General features: G+C 40.8%; 1 protein-coding gene across 4 annotated transcripts in view; it reads right to left on the bottom strand.

Annotated features, from left to right (window-relative positions):
- Positions 1–19,683, bottom strand: part of Jakmip2 (janus kinase and microtubule interacting protein 2) — a 155,782-nt gene that overhangs the window by 33,628 nt on the left and 102,471 nt on the right. For 3 of the 4 annotated variants that reach the window (XR_005089502.1, XM_037197131.1, XM_028881734.2), the window contains exons 4-14: positions 18,763–18,972; positions 16,903–17,001; positions 13,365–13,511; positions 12,680–12,820; positions 10,627–10,683; positions 9,589–9,708; positions 8,256–8,384; positions 6,248–6,331; positions 5,476–5,538; positions 1,960–2,058; positions 918–1,016 (exon numbers count right to left, since the gene is read on the bottom strand). Coding sequence is in view for 3 of the 4 variants with exons in the window: in XM_037197131.1 (XP_037053026.1) it covers positions 918–1,016; positions 1,960–2,058; positions 5,476–5,538; positions 6,248–6,331; positions 8,256–8,384; positions 9,589–9,708; positions 10,627–10,683; positions 12,680–12,820; positions 13,365–13,511; positions 16,903–17,001; positions 18,763–18,972 (1,248 nt within the window). In the remaining variant the exon portion in view is untranslated. The remainder of the gene's footprint in view (positions 1–917; positions 1,017–1,959; positions 2,059–5,475; positions 5,539–6,247; positions 6,332–8,255; positions 8,385–9,588; positions 9,709–10,626; positions 10,684–12,679; positions 12,821–13,364; positions 13,512–16,902; positions 17,002–18,762; positions 18,973–19,683) is intronic. The other variant, XM_028881736.2, reaches the window with a different exon arrangement.

Raw genomic sequence — 19,683 nt, forward strand, 5'->3', positions numbered from 1 at the left:
AAAATCAAGGAGACGTGTTCGAGTCAGATACAGACGTGGCAGAGAGAAGGGCGCCGAAAGCAGATACACTGGGCAGCAGCTAGCTCAGAGTGGAAGCAGGAGGAGCCATGCAGAAGGTAACGGGACCCACCAGAAACAGCAGGAGGCACCCCAGCTGTACCTCAAGGGGTAAGTCCTCAGGAGGACTGCTGGGCAATCTATTTTGTGGGGAACAGAACCACATCATCTCAACCTTAATATGTAAAATGCGCTCCACTAAGCGCTAAAGGAAGAGTCACATTTGATCTAGTAAGCACCGTGTTATAAAGCCTAAGCCCCTCCTAAAGGGCTAAAATCCTCCTTCAATTAAATCCATCAAAAGCAACAAGAAGCTGGATGACTTCAGAAGTCTCATCTCACTCAAAAATCCCATGACAATGAATTCTGTAGCATCTAGGAAGCCACAATAAAGGGACTCAGATGATGCGTTCTATATGGCCATCTTGAAATACATTTCTTGAAGCACATAGTTTATTTATGTTTTCCTGAGGTAATTAGTACCATTTATTTTAACGCACGTTTGATCTTACAGCATTCTTTATGTTACTCTGATCTAAATGACCCGCCTTTCTTTTTTGCCTTTACTTTTTATACCTCTGTCCAATAATTATTTATTTTATGTCCTATTGACCTTCCAACAGATGTGTGACTATTTCTGTCTTGCTATCTAGGGACAGGTATATGGAGTGGCCATAAGCAGCCATTCCTTTTCCAGTCCCCCGTTTTCCTAACATCTGCACACACACACACACACACACACACACACACACACACGCACACGCACACGCACACGCACACGCACACGCACACGCACACGCACACGCACACGCACACACACACACATACACACACACACAGATGATCCAATGTCTGCCTACCTTGACACCTTCCTTCATGCAGTAGATCTGCAGAGCACTCACACCATCTGAGAAGGGGTGAATTTGTAGATTAAATGGAGGGGATCTCCTCTCTCTCTCCTTGAAAAAAACATAAGAGGAGAAAAGAAGCAGTTAACTGATTAAACACTAACCCAGTTGTCTCTTTATACTGTTTCAGCAGTTTATCAATGTGTCATTTGGCCAAAAAAAAAAAAAAAGAAAAAGAAAAAAAGAAAAAACAAAAGAAAAAACAAAAACCTCAAGATGTACATGCTTAAATGAGTAGTAAAGAATTAAGCAGTCTGTCAGCTGAAAATATGGGAGAAAATTTATGGACGGTGTCATCCATCCTTGAAGATTCTTGTTCAGGGAAATGTGGAAAGTGGAGACGCAATTTAAACAGTATGAATATTTTATTCCCTTCAGATATCCTAGGGTGGGCTGGCTCTGAAGGGTTATGGTGGCAAATAGTCTCTGTACATTGGGTCCTCTCATTCTTCATGAGCAAGACATGTAGGTTGCAGGGATCATTCGCCCTTCTCCCCTGGAGCACACTGATTACTAACTTTACCTCCAGACCTAATCTGAAATAAACTCAAGACAAATATCACTAAGAAAATAACAGAAAATTTAAATAGGAACTTCTCATCCCCTAGAGCCTCAGTCAGATTTTGTAGAATACAATGAAAGTGTGGCATGATACGTGTTTTATTTAAAAAAAACAAATCCTCCAAAACAATCACCCCAAGATTGGCCTGATTAATCTAGGTATTTCCTAAAACCAGTCAGTCACCCAGCTGTTGGGAGAGCACAGTCCCTGTCAGGACAGTTCCAGGCTTCCTCTTGATTAATCATGACCAGTCACATGATGTGGGCAACATTTTTAAGGTATTTAGTCTCAGTTGTCACAGCTAGAAATTCCTGAGCTAACTCTGAGGTTCCATTGAGAAGATGACCCTGAATGCCTAATTCAGGCCCCGGGCCCTAACACGCTTCTGCGCATGTCACGATCCTGACATCATTAGCATCAGCATTTTCTTACTTCTAGTTCTAGGTTGCGAAACTCCAGCAGCTCGTTCTGGTCTCTGGCGTCTTGGAGTTCCTGCTGTAGACGGTGATTCTCTGCTTCCTGTTTCTCTATCTGGTAAAGTAAACCCTGGAGTTAGGTGAGCACAGCAAAGCAAGCATGGAGAGCCTTCATCCACTCAGTGGGTAGGGTGTGCTCTGGACCATGACAACAATCCCCAAGGAAATGTGCTTAAGGTAGGCTTGGCTTTCCTTGTAGCCATCTTTCAGTTAATTTGGGGAGGTACAAAGACAAATGTCAAGAAGAACCTTTCTCTGAGCATGAGGGCTCGAGCTTCTGTAGACAGTGAATTTGAGACATATATCCCATACAGGTCAGACACAGTGTGCTGGGAACAGATTTAAGGATGTTTATGATGGCAATTGACACGTTTATCTCTAAAGATACCAGTTGTCACAGGAATAATATGACCATTAATTTACAGCTTACAATTGGAGAAGTTTATAGCTACAATCTAATCAAGTCGTGCCCATCACCTCAAACAACCTTCTGTATGGTGATAAGATTTGCTGTATACATTTGTAGGAATTGTGAAATACATAGTAATTGCTTGAAACTGCTCATACATACAAAATGTCAATTGCTGAATAGAGTGATGTGAAACTCCATAATATGGAATTCCAAACCTTAGAAAGCTGCTCACCACTTGATCATTCAGTATTAAATGTTATCAGTGTCATCTCTGCACAGGCATATGTGAACATGCACACACACACACACACACACACACACACACCACACACACACACAAACACACCTACTAACCCCAATCAACCCTGTGATTCCAGGAGCTTTCTCTGTCCTCATCTACCTGGGAAACACTCCTCTATCTTTTTTTATTACAGAGGAAATCATTCTCTTCCCTGAATGCTAAGCTCTGAATTCCATATGAACCTCTGCTAGTCCAATGACTCAGAAATGGCACCTCTTTCTCTGTTGTCCTGTGGGCCTGTTTGCTGTTGTTTCTTATTTGCTACTGACTGGTTGGTTTTCTAAGACAGGGTCTCTCTATGTGGATCAGGCTGGCTTCAAACTCCTGGCCTCCAGTGATCTTTCTGCCTTAGTGTTTCTGTCGGGACTATAGTTACACAGCACCACACTATTGTCCTGTATGACTTTCTCAAAGGCATCCTGTACGACCTGATGAAGCATGAGACAAGGAGTTAAGTCAGATGTGCACCAATGTGCCTTCCCCTCAGGCAGGAATCATATCTAAGACCCCTGTGGATTTTCAGGAAACTGATAGTCTTCGTGTACTGCTTTCTTTGTCATTATCTATGAAGGAATCATTATACACACGACAGTTTAAAAGTTTAAATGTAGAACACAAACACAGGGGCTTTAATTGTAGAGTTGGATCTTATTTTCCAAAATATATAACTGAAAATAAAATATTTAGCTTTCTGTTTTCTGTGTTTGTGTGTTTCTGTTTTTGATTTAGAAGACATAGCTCAAATATTTCCCTTTGACAAAAAAAAAAAAAAAAAATCAGGAGACTAAAGGAAATCAGAAAACATCCTGGAATCAATTGCATGGTAAAAGATTATAACAACACAGCATGGGACATCTCTGAGATTAGTAGAACAAGAGCAGCAGAGCAATGATGAGACATAAAAATGTGACATGTGACATTTATTAATATGATCAAAAAGGGTTTTTTTGTTTTTCGCCATTCATCTTGTCAACCTCTCTCTGTCTTTCTGTCTCTCTCTGTGTGTCTCTCTCTTTTTCTCTCTCTCCATCTCTCCCTCCCTCCATCTGTCTCTCTGTCTGTGTGTGTGTATGTGTGTGTGTGTGTGTGTGTGTGTGTGTGTGTGTGTGTGTGTATGCGCACAAATATGGCTGTGAGTACCCCAGGAGGCCAGAAGAGGGTGTTGTATCCATTGGAACTGGAGTTGCAAGCACTGTTAGCCACTTGCTGTAGATGCTAGAATTGAACTCTGGTCCTCTGGAAGAACAGCCAGTGCTCTTAACTGCTGAGCCATCTCTCCAGCACCTCATCATAAACATCTGTAGTCTAATGAAATTTCAGGTTTTATTTTTATGAATTGGCTCAGGTTATAGAGGAGATTATCCTTCTTAGAATCTTATCACTGGATCTGTGGTGGGGTATTGGGGGAGATCACTGGATCTGGTGGCTACTGATACAATTAGAACAGTTGTTTACAGATTTTAATTCATTGATAGGGCTGACTTTTTCTCTTGTCTCTCCTGTGTTTCTGTTTAACTTTTTATTTGTTTTCTAACAGAGATTGAACACAGAGCTTTAGGCATGCCAGGCAAGTGCTCTACAACTGAATCCTCTTTTTCATTTTTTTTTCTTCCAAAACAATCTCACTAAGTTACCCAGGCTAGCTTTGAACTCATGGTATAGTCTTAGGAGACCTTCAAGTTCTGATCCTCCTGCCTCAGGTGCTTGAGTAGCTGCTTGTGCTACCATGCTCACCTAACTGCATTTCTTTATAGAAGCCTTAAGGTCTGAATTTTGGGTACCAGCCACCTTCATACTTCAGTCCTGCTAAATCTGGAGAAAGACAGGATGCACTATCCTTGCCAAACTAGAGGTAAGAGGACAGCTTTTCCCTCCCACTTTGACATGGAATAGTGGTCAATTTGCACCAGTTATCAATGATAGAAAAGACTGGGGGGAGAATAATGCTAAAATAATTTCTACATAATTTGGAATTGACCAACAGAAAATTTTTGTATATTCAAAAGCTTTAAATTCTGTTTCTGTCAAGTACAAGATTATTATATTTTAAATCTTTCATTCGACTGTAGAAAGAATGCACTGAAGGAACCTTGAACCTTTAACCTTGAAATGTTCTATGATGTTAAGTTGCCTCAGATCAAAAGCCTGTGGTTAATTATATCTATTGGTTAGAAGCATATTTTAGCTTGTTGACCAGTTTCCTGGACATGGTGTTTTTTGTTGTTGTTGTTGTTGTTGTTGTTTTGGATGCTTTTAAAAAACAAACCAATCCCTTCCTTTAAAAAGTAAAAGAAACAGCCAAGCTTAGCAAATAGGTCTAAAAGTGAGAATATAGTCTGTGACAGTCGGAGCACAGATATATTCTGTCACTTTCTTACACAAAACAACATGTGCGGTGAGATTGCCTTTTTTAGGGGGAGGGCAGGTGAACAACCACACAGGAGATGCTCATGTGCGTGTGTGTGCACGCACATATATATATATACACACACATAGCGTATCTACAGCACATACATATGGTTAACAAATCGGCGGGGGCACAGGGATCACGTCCTCACAGGTCTGCAGCCATGCACGGGTGCCACTTAGCTGATGGTGATGGCGGTGATGGGATGCAGCTGAGCACGCAGCAGAGGACAGAGCGGTGGTGGGAAAGCCTCCCCTTCCCTGGTCCCCTGTGCCACTCCTGAGAGCACCCCCTGCTGCTCCTGGATCATCATTTCCTCCTCTGCCCCACTAGGGTGGTGCGCCCAACATACCTTTTCTAAAAGCTCCTGGTTTCTCCTAATGAAAAGTTGTTTATCTTCTACCCAGTGTGAATCCTGTTTGACAAAGAATATCGCGCAGTCAGCATTTCAGAGTGCCACGAAAGAGAGTATGTGTCCTCAAACCAGTCGGCCAGAGCCATGCTCTTTCCACCCAGTTTGCCTGCACAAGAGTTAACTGGTTCCGGTAAATGACACCCACCCTCGCCAGCTACTTTTTCAAGGATTCTGGGGGCCGAAGTCGCCAGGACAAATTAACCCTTGTTCATTGTCACTTACTAGCTCTATCTTTTCCAGTCTGAATAATCCAGGACCAGCCTTCTGGGGACTCAGAAGTGACCACACAGGCAAAAAAGTGAAACAGGTCAGAATGCACACAGGCTCGATACATATGGATGGAAAACATTAAAATGCAGAACCATATATGGAGCACAGAGGCAAAGAATGCAGCTGGTGGGGAGGGGTGGGGAGAGCACTGCCCTAGCAGTGTGTGACAGCTCCTAGGCCTTGTCCCACTGAGTACCCCTTCCTCGCTCGGCGGGCCTCTCTCTTGCCCAACTTCACTCACCGCTGTGGCTGGATTTGCACTCTGGGAGAATAACACCAGGGGCAGCAATAGATTACATTCTGACACAGTCTGAGAAAGGTCACTGTGGTGAGCCAAGCCATGTCCCAGGGTGTGGCCCATGCACGGGGGTGAGCCAGACAGAGGAGAGTCAGCCTGAACCAGCTGCATCTGCAGAAAAGCTAGCAACCAGGCACCTACCTGCCCTTTCTGAGCTAGTGTCGCCTCCAGATCTTCGATTTTGGCCTTGTATCTCTGCACCTCTGCTTGGAGCTGCTCTTGTGCCTGGTGAGAGCAAAATCCCAGAGTTCAGTGAGTAACATGGCCATGGCCATTCCTAGTGCTCAGCAAAGTCATTTGTGTAGGGGAAGGGTCTTCAAGAACAAAAGTAGTTGAAGTTGCCTTCAGGATCGGAGAGGATCTAGAGTCTTGAATAAACTTCCCGTGGTCTCATTTGTTATCACACCAACAGTCACGCTCTCTAGCCAGCCATTTAAAGGACTGTCACACTGCAGACTCCACCTAGATTTCACCTCTGACCTGAGGTGACATTGCTGTTTGCCAAACCCTTGATGGCAACTCACCGCTGCTCTCTCTATTTAAAGGAACGCCCTTTCTGAGGGGGAAATAAGTTTTATTTGCCTCTTTAAGTTTCATTGTTTCTTTCAGAGCCAACTTTGTGCTCTGATACCTAAATCTAAATTAAAAACATTTAATTTTACCATTCATTATATATATATATATATATATATATATATATATATATATATATACACACACACACACACATATTATATAGTATCCTATGCAGTATGAAGGGTTAGCAAATACTGACAGTGAAAAACCTCAAATAAAATAGTATTGAGGAAAATACATGAGCATAAGAGAACATCTTTCTGAAGATGGCTTGCCTGTCTGTTCAAATCAAAGTTTACTCTTTAACATTTACCCCCGTGTGTGTGTGTGTGTGTGTGTGTGTGTGTGTGTGTGTGTGTGTGTGTGTGAGACTTGTAGTACCTGTCTACCTTCTAAATGACTACAGGTAGTTGCTGTGGCCCCTCCCAGCATGTTGTGGTCCCTTCAAAGAGAAAAGTGGGGCACCAGCACGACAGAGACATGCTCCTTCTTGTCCCTTGCCAAAGTCCATAAGGCAGGCTCTTTAGGTGGTTCTGACTCTGCAGCTTAAGGGCTGGGTTGAGGTCCCCGAATCAGGATGCCAGGTAAGTAATTTAGTTTCGACTGAATGAATGAATAAATAATTTCCTGTAGTGGGTAGCCATTCCAACTTCGGTAACGGTCACGCCTACATGGCGGGGCCAAGGGAGGACTCTGAAGACCCGAGATCTCGGATGCGCTGGCTCTCTTGGTTCCTGGACCCAGGACGCTGAAGGTAGACCGAGCAGAGTTCTCCAGAGAACACCGTGGGACTGGGCTATACCTTTCCCATACCTTGTTACCTATCCCTTCACTTGTAAGTTACCCCACAAAATAAACCTTCTTTTTAATTACGTGGAGTGGCCTTAATAATTTCACCAATAATTTCCTTCCTTCCTTCCTTCCTTCCTTCCTTTCTCCCTCCCTCCCTTCCCTTCTTTCTTTCTCTCCTCTGTCCTTCCTTCTTTTGGAGAAAGGCTTATAAGTAACAATTATGATGTTCTAGAAAGAAATTAGAGTCAGTATTTGAGCAGTAATCCAAGCTTTACCACATACTAGCTGTGTGACCTTGGGCAAGTCCATAGATCTTTCTGGGTCTTAAATTCTCTTATAAAAACATCTACCTTAGGGATCTGACACAAAGGTTCATTCAAACATTATCTGTGAAATTCTTAGTGAGTTGTAAATGCAATGTTCTGCACTAGAATGTGGCTTAATCATTACTTTTGAAAAATAAAGTAATTACTATTTTTAAGCAAGGAACTTAAAAAATGGATCATCAAAATCTAGTATGAGCTAGAAAATGTAAGTTTTCAAGGAGTGAAAATAAGAAACACACACCCAACTATCTTTAAAGGAACAAAAGCATTGATCTGTACTGGTTCTTATATGTTTAGATCTGCAGTTTGTTAGAATTAAATAGAAAACAGTTCAAAAGCCTCAGATGATGAAAGGGCACAGAGAAAGCTGTGCTGCTAACATCTTAATGTCCTTGGTGATTTGGAATGCAAGTTCTGCAAGCTAATTCCAGGCCCTCATGCATGTCCAGACTCACCTTGGCTTCTCTTTCAGCGTCTATGATGCCTCCAGTCTGCTCCTGCAGGAGGGCATATGCTCTTTGGAGGGCTTGATATTCTTTTGTTAATTGTCGAAATCGTAGCTCAGATTCTTCAGCAGCTAGACTCTGGGGGTTTGAAATGCAAAAAGTCCAAAAGTAATTATGTTGTGTTCCTGTCCTGTGTTCTGTGTGAAAAGTGACATTTGCCCACTCTTGTAAAGAAGTTATAATTTATTTTATTTTATTTTTAATTCTGAATTGTCAGTAAGAATGTGAATTAGAATATGTTCAATGTAGATGCTGGAAAAACATGTAAGACATTGTTTTAATGGAAGAAACAATTATTTATTTTTACATTAATGATTACTTCCCATTTGGCCTCAAATAATACCCAATTTTAGAAGTCATACCCAAAGTTTGGATCTAAATTTCAGGCAGATACTTAAAGCTTTACTCTTATTTCTTCCCACGCATTCAGATACATTAAATAAATCATTAGTTTGTGGTTATAATTCATCCCTAATAAATCATAAAGCTCAGTCTCAGAACTTAAATTGGGAGCATAATTCAATCATCACCAGAGAATTTGGTAAAAAAATGTGGAATGAGGAACTGGGGATGGAATTTAGTTGTTAAAATGCTTGTCTAGCATGCACAAAGCACTGATTCACTCCCCAGCATCATATATATATATATATATATATATATATATATATATATATATATATATATAGAGAGAGAGAGAGAGAGAGAGAGAGAGAGAGGGGGGGAGTTATATATTATGTATATGTGGAGGATTTAGAACTTGGCAGGTAGAGGCAAGAGGATCAGAAGTTTATGCTTACCTTTAGCTGTTTAAAGGGCTTGGGGCAGCTAGCATTACATGAAACCCTGCTTATAAAAAACAGTGTGGACTGACAGGTTTCACTCCCCTAACCTGACTTAGTAGCTATGTTCAGTGTAGCTGAAGCCCCTGGATCATTCTGATGAAGGTGGACCACAGAAGACAAAGTTTACTTTAACACTGCTTTAGACTGAATCTAGAAGCCTCTTGGGCTTGCTCTGCCTTTCACACTTTCCACAGATGAAGATTTTTGGGAAGTCACTTTTATTTTGAGATGAGTAATAAAATTATAGAACTACACCGAAGGTTTGAGAGGTCTCTAGAGAGATTCCATGGCATATGTGATGCTTACTTCCCAGAGTTATGAAAGTGGATCGTGATCTCAAGGTTGGTCACTGTTACAAGATCACTATGTGTTTTTCCTTCTCCGTAGAGGGAAGATTTCATGACAATGTTATACAGGACCAGAAGAAAGAAAAAGCTTACTTCATCTAAGTCATCATCGGGAGTGGCAGGTGTCCGGTCCGTTCTAAAGGAGGCCATGGATGATGTTTCTGAATCCATGGAGTCTTCATCATAGCCAATGAATGGATCCAAAACAGGCCTCTAAGTGGAGAGAAAGTATAAACTTACTAATAGTATGACCCAAACTGGTGAAAAATGTCAGATACAGATGAGCAAGGAGATCACAGGGTCTCTAATGGTTCTTTGGTGAAATACAAACACTAGGTAGGAACACAATGCCGATCCATCTCTTCTCTGTGTTTTTTTTTTTTTCCCCACTTCTGACATACTCAAAAGAAATGTATGAACATTTGGCTGTCTTCTACAGTCATCATAATATGTTCACAGTACCTTCTATGTCATGATGAGTCGACACATCTTTAGTTTGGCCTAAGGGGCTTTGAAAATTAAGGGCTTCCTTGTAAAGGAGGTCATGGGGTTGTAACTCTAGTCCTCCAATCCCACATCGAAACCAAGTGACATACATGGTAAAAAGCAAACACAGAAATCAAAACAATGAGATGTGGTGCACTTTTAAGGGACTATAAAAATAATGGTGGACTGAATGTCATTATCAATAACACTTCCCAAATGATGATAATTTAATCATTTAATAAACTCATTAATCAGTTATAGGACAGATATCAGAAACTAATATGATTCAATGGAAGATATCGATCATGTATGTCTCTTACACGTTCTTTGAATATAACCCACCCACTTGTCAGAAAGACCTACTAACACTAAACCAACTGGCTTTCCTATTAGAGGAAGTCATAGCCTTTCAGGTTAGGACACAACAGCACAGCCATTTTCAGACTGAGAAACGTCAAGAGATTTTTTTTTTTTAAACAAGTAGTACTCAAAATAAAATAAAGGAGAAAAAAAAAAACAAGTAGTGCTCATGGTTTGTGGCAGTTCAAGAGCATCTGATTTATCACATCTTTGCAAGAAGGTTCCTTAGCAGGACTCCCCGTCCTGCTCTTTGTGGCAAATGCTCCATAAAAGTTTCCTCCTTACCTTGATTGGCTTCGAGCTTCTTCTGTGCTTTCTCCTACGGATGAGTTTTTCTCGATCCTAGAAAACAGACAAGGACTTTTCAGATCGAAAGTAGCTGGACGTCTCCTGATAGCTTTGCTGTCACTTTCTTCTGCCCAGAGGCTGGAAGAGGACATTGGATCCCAGAGCGCCTCTAACGGTGGGTTCAGGGACTAGAACTCACCTGCTGAGCTACCTCTGTGGCCCCTGGTTTTGTTTTTCAAGGAGACATTTGTTCTCCCCTGAGAGGTGATGTATTTTTATTTTAAAGTATGATTTTATTTTACCAATTTGGTAACATTTGGATATGATGTACCAATATTTTCAGAGGATGTATATTGTAATCTCCCTGCCATTTGATCAGGAAGTATGCTGCGTTCCTTCATTTTACACCTGAAAACAGAGTCCCACAAAGAACAGTCGCTATGCTTTCCAATGTCCAAATTTACTTTGCATTTGTGGTGAGAAAAAAATTATTTCTAATTAAAATTCGCTTTTATTTTTTTACATTGTGTCATTTCATAGCATAGGCAGGTGTCCCTTGACTATTTTTGGAACCTTGTTTCTAGTCTGCAGCTGGTAAGGATGGGACAGGAAGCACAGCATCTACTCAGTTGGAGTCACCTAGTTTTGCTTGTTTTATTTTGGGGAGAGATGGCAGTGGTTTTCTGAGAAACTAGGTGAATACCTACAAACTGTGTTCAACTTCGTGACTCGCACGCTGTGAGCACAGATACTGGAACAACTTGGGATTTAATCATTAAGTACTCTGTGTTTTTTACTGCAAATATGAGCTACATGGAACTCCCCGATCAATGGTAAACTTATAGCTTAATTTGAGGGCGTTCAAAGCCAGGTATATCCCTAGACCAGTGACTTCATGAGATTTAGGAGTCATCGAGGTGGGAATGAGGCTTCACACTACATTTGAATATAATTCAAAACATTGGCATTTAGACTTTATTTTTTGCCTTTATATACAAAAATATTTGGATCATGCATCCTCCATATAGCTGAAAATTTACACATTGTATACTTAAATTATGCTCTTAATCTAGGGGGTATACATTATAGCATATATGAACAATGGACATTTTTTTTTTTTCAAGACAGAGTTCCTCTGAGTTCCCTGGCTGGCCTAGAACTCACAGAGATATCTCTGCCTGCCTCTGCCTCCTGAGTGCTGGGATTAAAGGCATATGGCACCACTACCCAGCAACAATGGACAATTTTTAAAGGGTGAGTAGTAATTAATTACACACAGAAGTAGACTCCTTTCTCCCAATGGCGGTGAGTCAAAGTTCACCTATTCTAAAGACTATTGTGTAACAGCCCTCCTGCCCCATGATTAGTTCAAGTCTACAGGCTTTGGCTTATTCTTGAAATAAGAAGAAATAAAGATGCCATTCACAGAGTAAAGGCAGAGAGGTGAAGGAGAAAGCCTGCAGGCTTCAAGAGGTCTTATTCCACCATACTGGTCACAGGACTTCAACCAGATGCAAATGGGGTGGCAGTGATCACCTAGTCAGCAGGTACCGAAGTATCTGTCAATCAAGTGTGGACTGGAATTCCTGCTCTATTACAGAACTATGATGCTGTTCTTCACTCACAAAGCCTTTCTAATGGACTGTATCTATGTGCTATGCACTGATTAGGTGGTAAAAACAAGGAGTATATGGTCTTGGTTTTGTAGGCAAATTGAATTGCTGAGCCTTACAAGCCCAACAGTGGAAAACAATTACAAGATATATAGATTTACCCTTACATACATAACGTAATTACATAACAATGCATCTAAAATTCCATTAACGTGGCTTATATTTTTGCTTCTAAACTAGTTAGCAAATGGTTATAACTGAACGGTATAAATAAGCTTAATAATATAAAACATTTTGTTCCTTGTATATAGTTACATACTGAGCACACAGATGTGGGCATTTGGAGTTAATCTAAAACTATTAAGTGCTTCCTTACACATTGGTTGTTGGCTACTCATCCTTGAGACTATCTAGAAGTTTGTAGTGGGTTCACCTACCCTGGTGAGCTCGTCAATGATGTTCTGCTGCTCAATGACCTGCAGTTTGAGAAACTCGGTCTCCTGTTCTTCATTAGCTTGGTCAAGGTCATTCAGAGACTTCAGTTTCTTTAAGGGCGGGTGAGATGTTATTTTCTCTCTCTAAATTGGAGAAGAAGACATTACAAGTGGAAACCTTAAAAATCGCCAATTTGAGTCACTGGTAAATTTTTACCCTTAAGTACATTTTATCTGCTATATTACATTGAAGTCCTTGGCAACGTTTTGGACATTTCTATAGCTATCTTATCTCAGAAGTCTTTTCAGGAAGGCACAATCACATCAGTCATCCACGAAGAATACTAGCCATGGTATTGATTTCTCTACTATCAAACAAATTAGAAGGCAGGCATGGGCTAGATCCACATTTCTGTGGCTCAGGAACCACACTGAGGCTTTGCTTCTCCATTTGCCAGTGTTTGAACAGTGAGTGCATCCCTGGAAGACTTCTCCAGTTCCACAAGGTTAAAAAACCCAGACAATCCAGAGGCAGGCCCTTCTCTTGCTTTCTTCTTCATGTTTCCTTGCTTACTCAAGGGAAAGTCTAACCAGCATATAAGATACAACCTCAGGAAAAAACAGTTGGTCACGGGGACCCAGAGGAAGAGGCTGTAGCTTCCGAGGAGGAGGAGTCCGTGATACACACCATTTCTGAGTTTTCCTTGGTTACGGCTTTTAGTTTCTCCTCCATGCGCTGCAAGGACACCATCAGTTCATCGTTTCTCTTGGCGAGGCACTTGTTCCTTTCCAGGAGAGGTTTGCATTGTTTTTCGGTTTCCCGCACACGTTTTAACTGGAAATAAATGAATCAAGATTTATTTTTGGTATCTTGAGGGGAGGAGGGCAGGAGGGGTCAAGTGTGAAAGAGAGAAAGTGGCCCTGCAGCCACCCAGCGTGTCCCAGGATTAACACTACGTTCCTGTCCTCATTTAACCAATGCATCTTTTTTAGTTTCCTCTAATGGATATTCTCTTTTCTTCCCTTTCTCCTTCCCTTTCTTCTTTTTAATAGGACTTTGCTGTGGAGTGCTAGTACGCTCAGAACTTACTATGTAGAACTAACTAGCATGGAACAAACAGGAATCCTCTTGTTTCTGCCTCCCCAGGGCTGTGATTAAAGGCCATGAGCCATGGTGGCCTGCGCTAGCACCTTTTCAACATAGTCTTCACATCCTGTCCTGTCTGTTACCTTAACAGAGGTGCCACAGATGCTGCAGTTGGATGATGACACATGATGCTGCTTACTTCCATCACCTCACTCACTCATTCATGTCCAAACCCATTCCCTGGCCTAGGAATGACCACTCATTGGCTCAGGAACATATAGACGCACATTTGAACCTCATGGTCACCAGAACCTGGTTCCAAGCCTCATCCTCTCCAACTGCATCACCTCCAAAAAAGGTCTTGCTGAAATCTCCTCACTCTCAGTAAGGCAGTTTATGTTTTTCTGTTACTGTTGTCATGGGGCCTGCCCTATATTTCACAGGATGTTGAGTGACATCCCTGCCCTCGGCTTGTTAATGACAGTGATACTCTGCCCAGTACGCTGACTACATATGTTGCCCAAATTGCCTTTAGTTTAGAATGTTGTCTGTAATCATCAGCAGCCCTTCCTTTCATTTTTCAAAACACTTCTGTTTAGTTGATGTATTATAGGCCAACCTATATAGACAGATTAGATTTCCATGTTGAATTTCTAATAGTTAGCTTATTCCTTTCCTATCACAAGGAAAAGGGGTATCAGAATATTTAAAAACTCATCACTCTTCTTATCCAATTTATGATTTGGAGAGATACTGAGGGAGGAGAAAGCGACCATGATTGACCAAAAAAAAAAAGACTCTGTGATTCTTAGCACTCCTCCAGTCCATCCTAATCACAGTTTGAAAACTACAGTTTCATGACAATGACAAAAACATGGGATTTGCTTTTCATAAATAATCTGGCACAAGGCCTTTTGAGTTTTGATGTCTGAATCGTTGATATCAGATTTTGAGTACATATAAAGACAGATTATTCACTGGGTTTATTATTGCAATCTTAATCTCTTCTGAAGGTTAATGCCCCATGTGTTATATATTTAAGGATGCTTGGTGAATACTATTCATGCACATAAGTATGAGGAGAAAGAACTGTCCAATTTTAGCCCAGCATTCAATCACCACAGTTCCAAAGCACCCAACAGAATGCTTCTTCAGAAAGACAGGCCTTAATATATGAAAGAGACTGAAATTATACATGTATGATGCACATATATTAATAAACAGAGATTCATGTAGATACTAAGAAGTCCTGCTATAGTTTAACTAATAATAGATTGATCTGAGTCAAGAAAAGAAAGTATTTTATAATCATGAAAGGGCTGATATTTCAAAACCATTAGTGAATATTAGTTTATAACTATCAAGTAACATAAACTTTAAATATATATAAAGAAAACTGGACAGAACTAAGAAGAGACATAGACAAATTTGTTGAGATAATAAATAGACAAAAAAATTAGAAGTATATAGAAAAAACTTAAAACAAGGCAATAAACTTAAATGAAACTATAAGTAAAGATTATAGAGCACACCTTTCTCTCCTGAGAATATGAGATATTTCTAAAAGTGACTGTACTGGTTGTTTTTTGCCAACTCAACACAAACTAGGGTCAACTGAGAAGAGGGAACCTCAACTGAGAAAATGTCCCCTGGATATTGGCCTGTAGACAAGCCCGTGAGGCGTTCTCTTGATTAATGATTCATGTGGAGGGCCCAGCACACTGTGAGCAGTACTGACTCCTGATAAATGGTCCTGGGGTGTCTAAGAGAGCAAACTGAGTGAGACAGGGTCAGCAGGGAGGTCAGCACCATTCTTCCACAGTCCCTGTTTCAATTCCTACCTTGACTTCCCATCATGATAGACTGCGATCAGAACATGTAAGACACATAAACCCTTTTCTCCTCAGATTGCTTTTGGTCATGCTGTTTCCTCATAGCACTTGAAAGCAAATGAAGACACTGACCCTATGTTATGCTCTAAAGGAAATCATAATAATCCCAAGGGAACAAAATGTTGCAAAGTATGGTGAATTGAAAAGAGTAACCAGTAACAGAAGATAATTAACAATCTCTAGATGTTTAGAAATTGAGCCACACTTTCTGGAAGAAGTTGCATGATATTATTTAAAAATTAAAATGAAATAGCAACTACATTATAACACGCAAAACTTGTGAGAGATGCCAAGAATAAGGTCTAGAGAGAAACAATGGCCTGAATTTAAGGAAAAGGCTAAAATCACTTTTTCAGAAACAACTGCATCACAATATAAACTACAGAGCAGTACGTCTAAATGTCTAATTTCAAAATGTCTTAATGTTAATAAGAAAATAAAGCAGAACAGAGAAAGAACAAAATGCTGAGGACAGATTGTAAAGGAAGCCCAGTAAGCCAGCAGATACTTGACAGCTTCCCCAGCCTCATTAGAAAAGATACAAATCAAAACAAAAATCAGAAAAAGAGTACACCTCATGGCCACAAAAATGGCTGAAGTGCGTGATCATCTGTGCGTGTTGGCAAAGATGTGGAAACACGGAGGCCCTCCTCATACACTGGCACTGGGGGCTAAAGTGTCAGAGCAACTTCAGGAACCAGCTGACCACATCTCAGGATCCAAATCCCTGTGCTCAGAGACAACAGGCACTTTTTTTCATCACAGATACCTCACAGCCACAGTCTTAACAGCTTAAACATGCTTAGAAGCTCCGTAAATACTCCCTAAGAATGGCTGCATATATTGCAATATGTTAACTGGATGCTATAGAGGAACGAAAGAGACCAGTTTCACACACAGCTCAAGGGAGATCCTCACGGGCAACGCTGACTGAGCCAAAGCAGCCAGGCACACAGGCATAAGATGCACTAATGTTTTTTAAAATTAATTACGATAGATACCTATATAGAAATCAGAGTGGTGTCATCGTTAGGTGGGTGTTGGATTGGAGGGAGGGGTCTCGGTCATTTTCCACTTACTCACTTGGAAGGTAGTTTTGTGGGGCAGCCACTTTGTGAGGATTTATCATGATGGACTGTTATTTCTTGCTCATTTTTCTCTCATGATAAACTACACAACTTAATGCATACTTTTATAGCCTACATCTAACAAAACACACAATAAAAAAGAGTTTGGTTACAACTTACCAACTCGTTTCGCTCATCTCCAAGCAAGGTGTTCCTATCTTCTAGCTTTCTTATAGTAGCATTCAGTTCAGCTATTCTCTTTTGATTTCTTCTCAAATCCTACACGTGAGAATTAAAACAAGTATCCCTTCAATAAGACTTTTCAAAGACTGGAACACCATTCATGAAAACAATAGGCTCTTTTCTTCCAGTGTGACCCAGGAAGTGACAGGTGGATGTTCTTTTACATAGAAAAGACTAGTTACCGTTTCTAACTCTTAACATTTACTGCTGGATTGAAGATCAAGCCGGGTTAAAACCACGGACGAATTCCATGTGGCAGACAGACCCCGGAGCCCAGACTTGCAGTATGGAAAGTAACAGAAGGTTGAAGCAGTTTAACAGAGCTGTTTGCCCTGTGACCAAGGTGAGGTGTGAAGTTCAGGGAACATCCTTTTGTCGCACATGCCCATTGCTTGCTACGACACAGATAGCTGCCTGCCATTATACTTAACCAAAGAGGAGGCAGATTAGGATGCAGACATGGGGCTTTGTGAATGTTTCTATACTCCCAAAGAAAAAAGCCACTGTGAGGAAACACATATTACCTTCATGTGCCAAAGCAGGGTGCACAGTATACTCTAGAATAAAATATTTTGTACAGTATACCAATTATATGAATCACCTCACTTACACACAGCAGTTACAGCTTAATTCTGTAGCATAGGCCCACTCTGACTACATGCTTGTGATTCTATTGCTGTTTTTCACTTTGCTAGTGGTTCACTGTTGATGGAGCAGTTCCACATGTATTGAATCCCCGGAATCATCATATTTTCAAGGATTCAGCAGATTAGGCTAAACTGAGGGTGGTTCCATGTTAACCCGGGTCTTGTGGAGGATAGCAGTAATCAGAGCTACAAAAGCTAACTGTCCCAAATACCAGGCTCTACATTCTCTGTATCACGTCTTCTAGTGCATAGATCAGCCTCACAGAAACCAACATGACCTTCATCTTAGGGATAAAGATACTGAACAGGGAAGTGGTTTGCATAAGACCACTCAGCTAATGAATTTGAACCAAGGGGTCTAACTCTAAAGTCTATCTGGGGGGTGATTATGCTAGATCACATATAGTTATTAACAGAAGAACTAAAATTTCCATGTGCTGCATCTTAGATCATTATATATTTCCCACTGCCTACTAGTGTGTGTGTCCTGTAAACCAATTCATTACTTTGTTCTACGTCATACTTTGGAACTAATTTTTTTTTGTTCCTAAATAATACATTTGCATCTTTTTTTCTTTTGCAGATAAATCATTTGATAGCCCACTACACGCAAGCTTATGTCTGTCATTGTACCTCTGAACATAATTTCTCATATGAGACGATGATACTCCAGTGAAGTAAGTGGCAAGTTCATTCAGACTGGAAGCTTTCGTGCTATGGCTATAGATGATTCTTTCTTATAGGCACACACTCCAACCTCTGTAGAGGATAACTGTCTTTGTCAATTTCTAATCCAATTGTTCACACATAGGGAAATTACCAATTTTGGCAACAGGCAAATATTTTCACTTAACTTATGATTCTTATAATAGATTCAAGTTTTGATAGATATCACTGGGCTAGAAAATTCTGTGAAAGATTCAAAGACACCTACAGCTCTCACGTGACCTGCTGATGAAGCGCAGCCCACTTTGTTGTCTGCGAGTCTAGAGAAGCCTTGTTCCCAAGATACACGCTGGTTTTATAGTAGGAGGGAGAATTGATTTCTTTGTACTTATAAATAGGAAAATAGCTTATGTGAAAAGCAGAACTTGAGAGCTAAATAAAAGATCACTCCGGAGTTGTTAAACCTCAACTCGAGTGAACTCACCGGGCTGCTACAGTGTTCAGAGCCATCTCCTGCCCTTCCTGGAATCTCTCTCTTCGGGCTGCTCATGTTACACTCCGCCTCCTTGACCAGGAAGAGCTGCTCATCCAAAGCCTCCTTCTGAAGCTGGAGTTTCTGGACATAGCCTGTCTGAGTCTCCAGTTCCTTTTCCAGGGAAAAGATGATCCTGTCCTTGGCTTTGATTTCATCCATCTGAATTAAATGAGACCCAGGACAATTAATTTAAATATGCTATAAATAAATCCCACTTTCACTATGGGAAGTCCACCTCTTTTTGTGATGATTCAGGAAAAACAGTCTTCAGGAATCTGGCATGTGTACTGGAACTCATGAATAACATGAAGCAAACCCTGAGTAATAAAAGGCGCTCTCTCTCTCTCTCTCTCTCTCTCTCTCTCTCTCTCTCTCTCTCTCCTCCCTCCCTCCCTCCCCCCTCTCTCTTATATCTCCTATATGGTGTTGTCCTTCCATATAGTGTTTAAAATGGTCTGGGTTGGCTAGGAAAGACAAAATTTAAAATGTACCATTAGCTTTAATATAGGTAAATCCAGAATATTCCATTATGATGTTTCTTGGGACAAATAAATTACTACTGTCTTTTTCGGGGAACAAGCATTTGGTCTTGATCCTAATACTAATTGATACTATCAGCCAGTCATTTGCAACTGGCGGAACCGCAGGCTTCCCAGTACTGGTCTTCTGATTATCCAGGAATGTCAATTCTGGTGGCATCTGGAGGGGCTTTTCCAGCCGTTCCTGCTGTGTGGCCTTTCCTTTCCTTCCCACACTTCAAGGCAGCCAGCCTTAGCCATCATTCTACCATTACTGTCAGAAAAGCATCATTGGGACTAGGAGAGGGATTAAAAATGCTTGTTAATGTCAGTCAAAATGTTTCTTTGTATA

The sequence above is a fragment of the Peromyscus leucopus genome, chromosome 19, assembly GCF_004664715.2.
Source record: "Peromyscus leucopus breed LL Stock chromosome 19, UCI_PerLeu_2.1, whole genome shotgun sequence".
In the NCBI taxonomy this organism is placed as follows: domain Eukaryota; kingdom Metazoa; phylum Chordata; class Mammalia; order Rodentia; family Cricetidae; genus Peromyscus; species Peromyscus leucopus.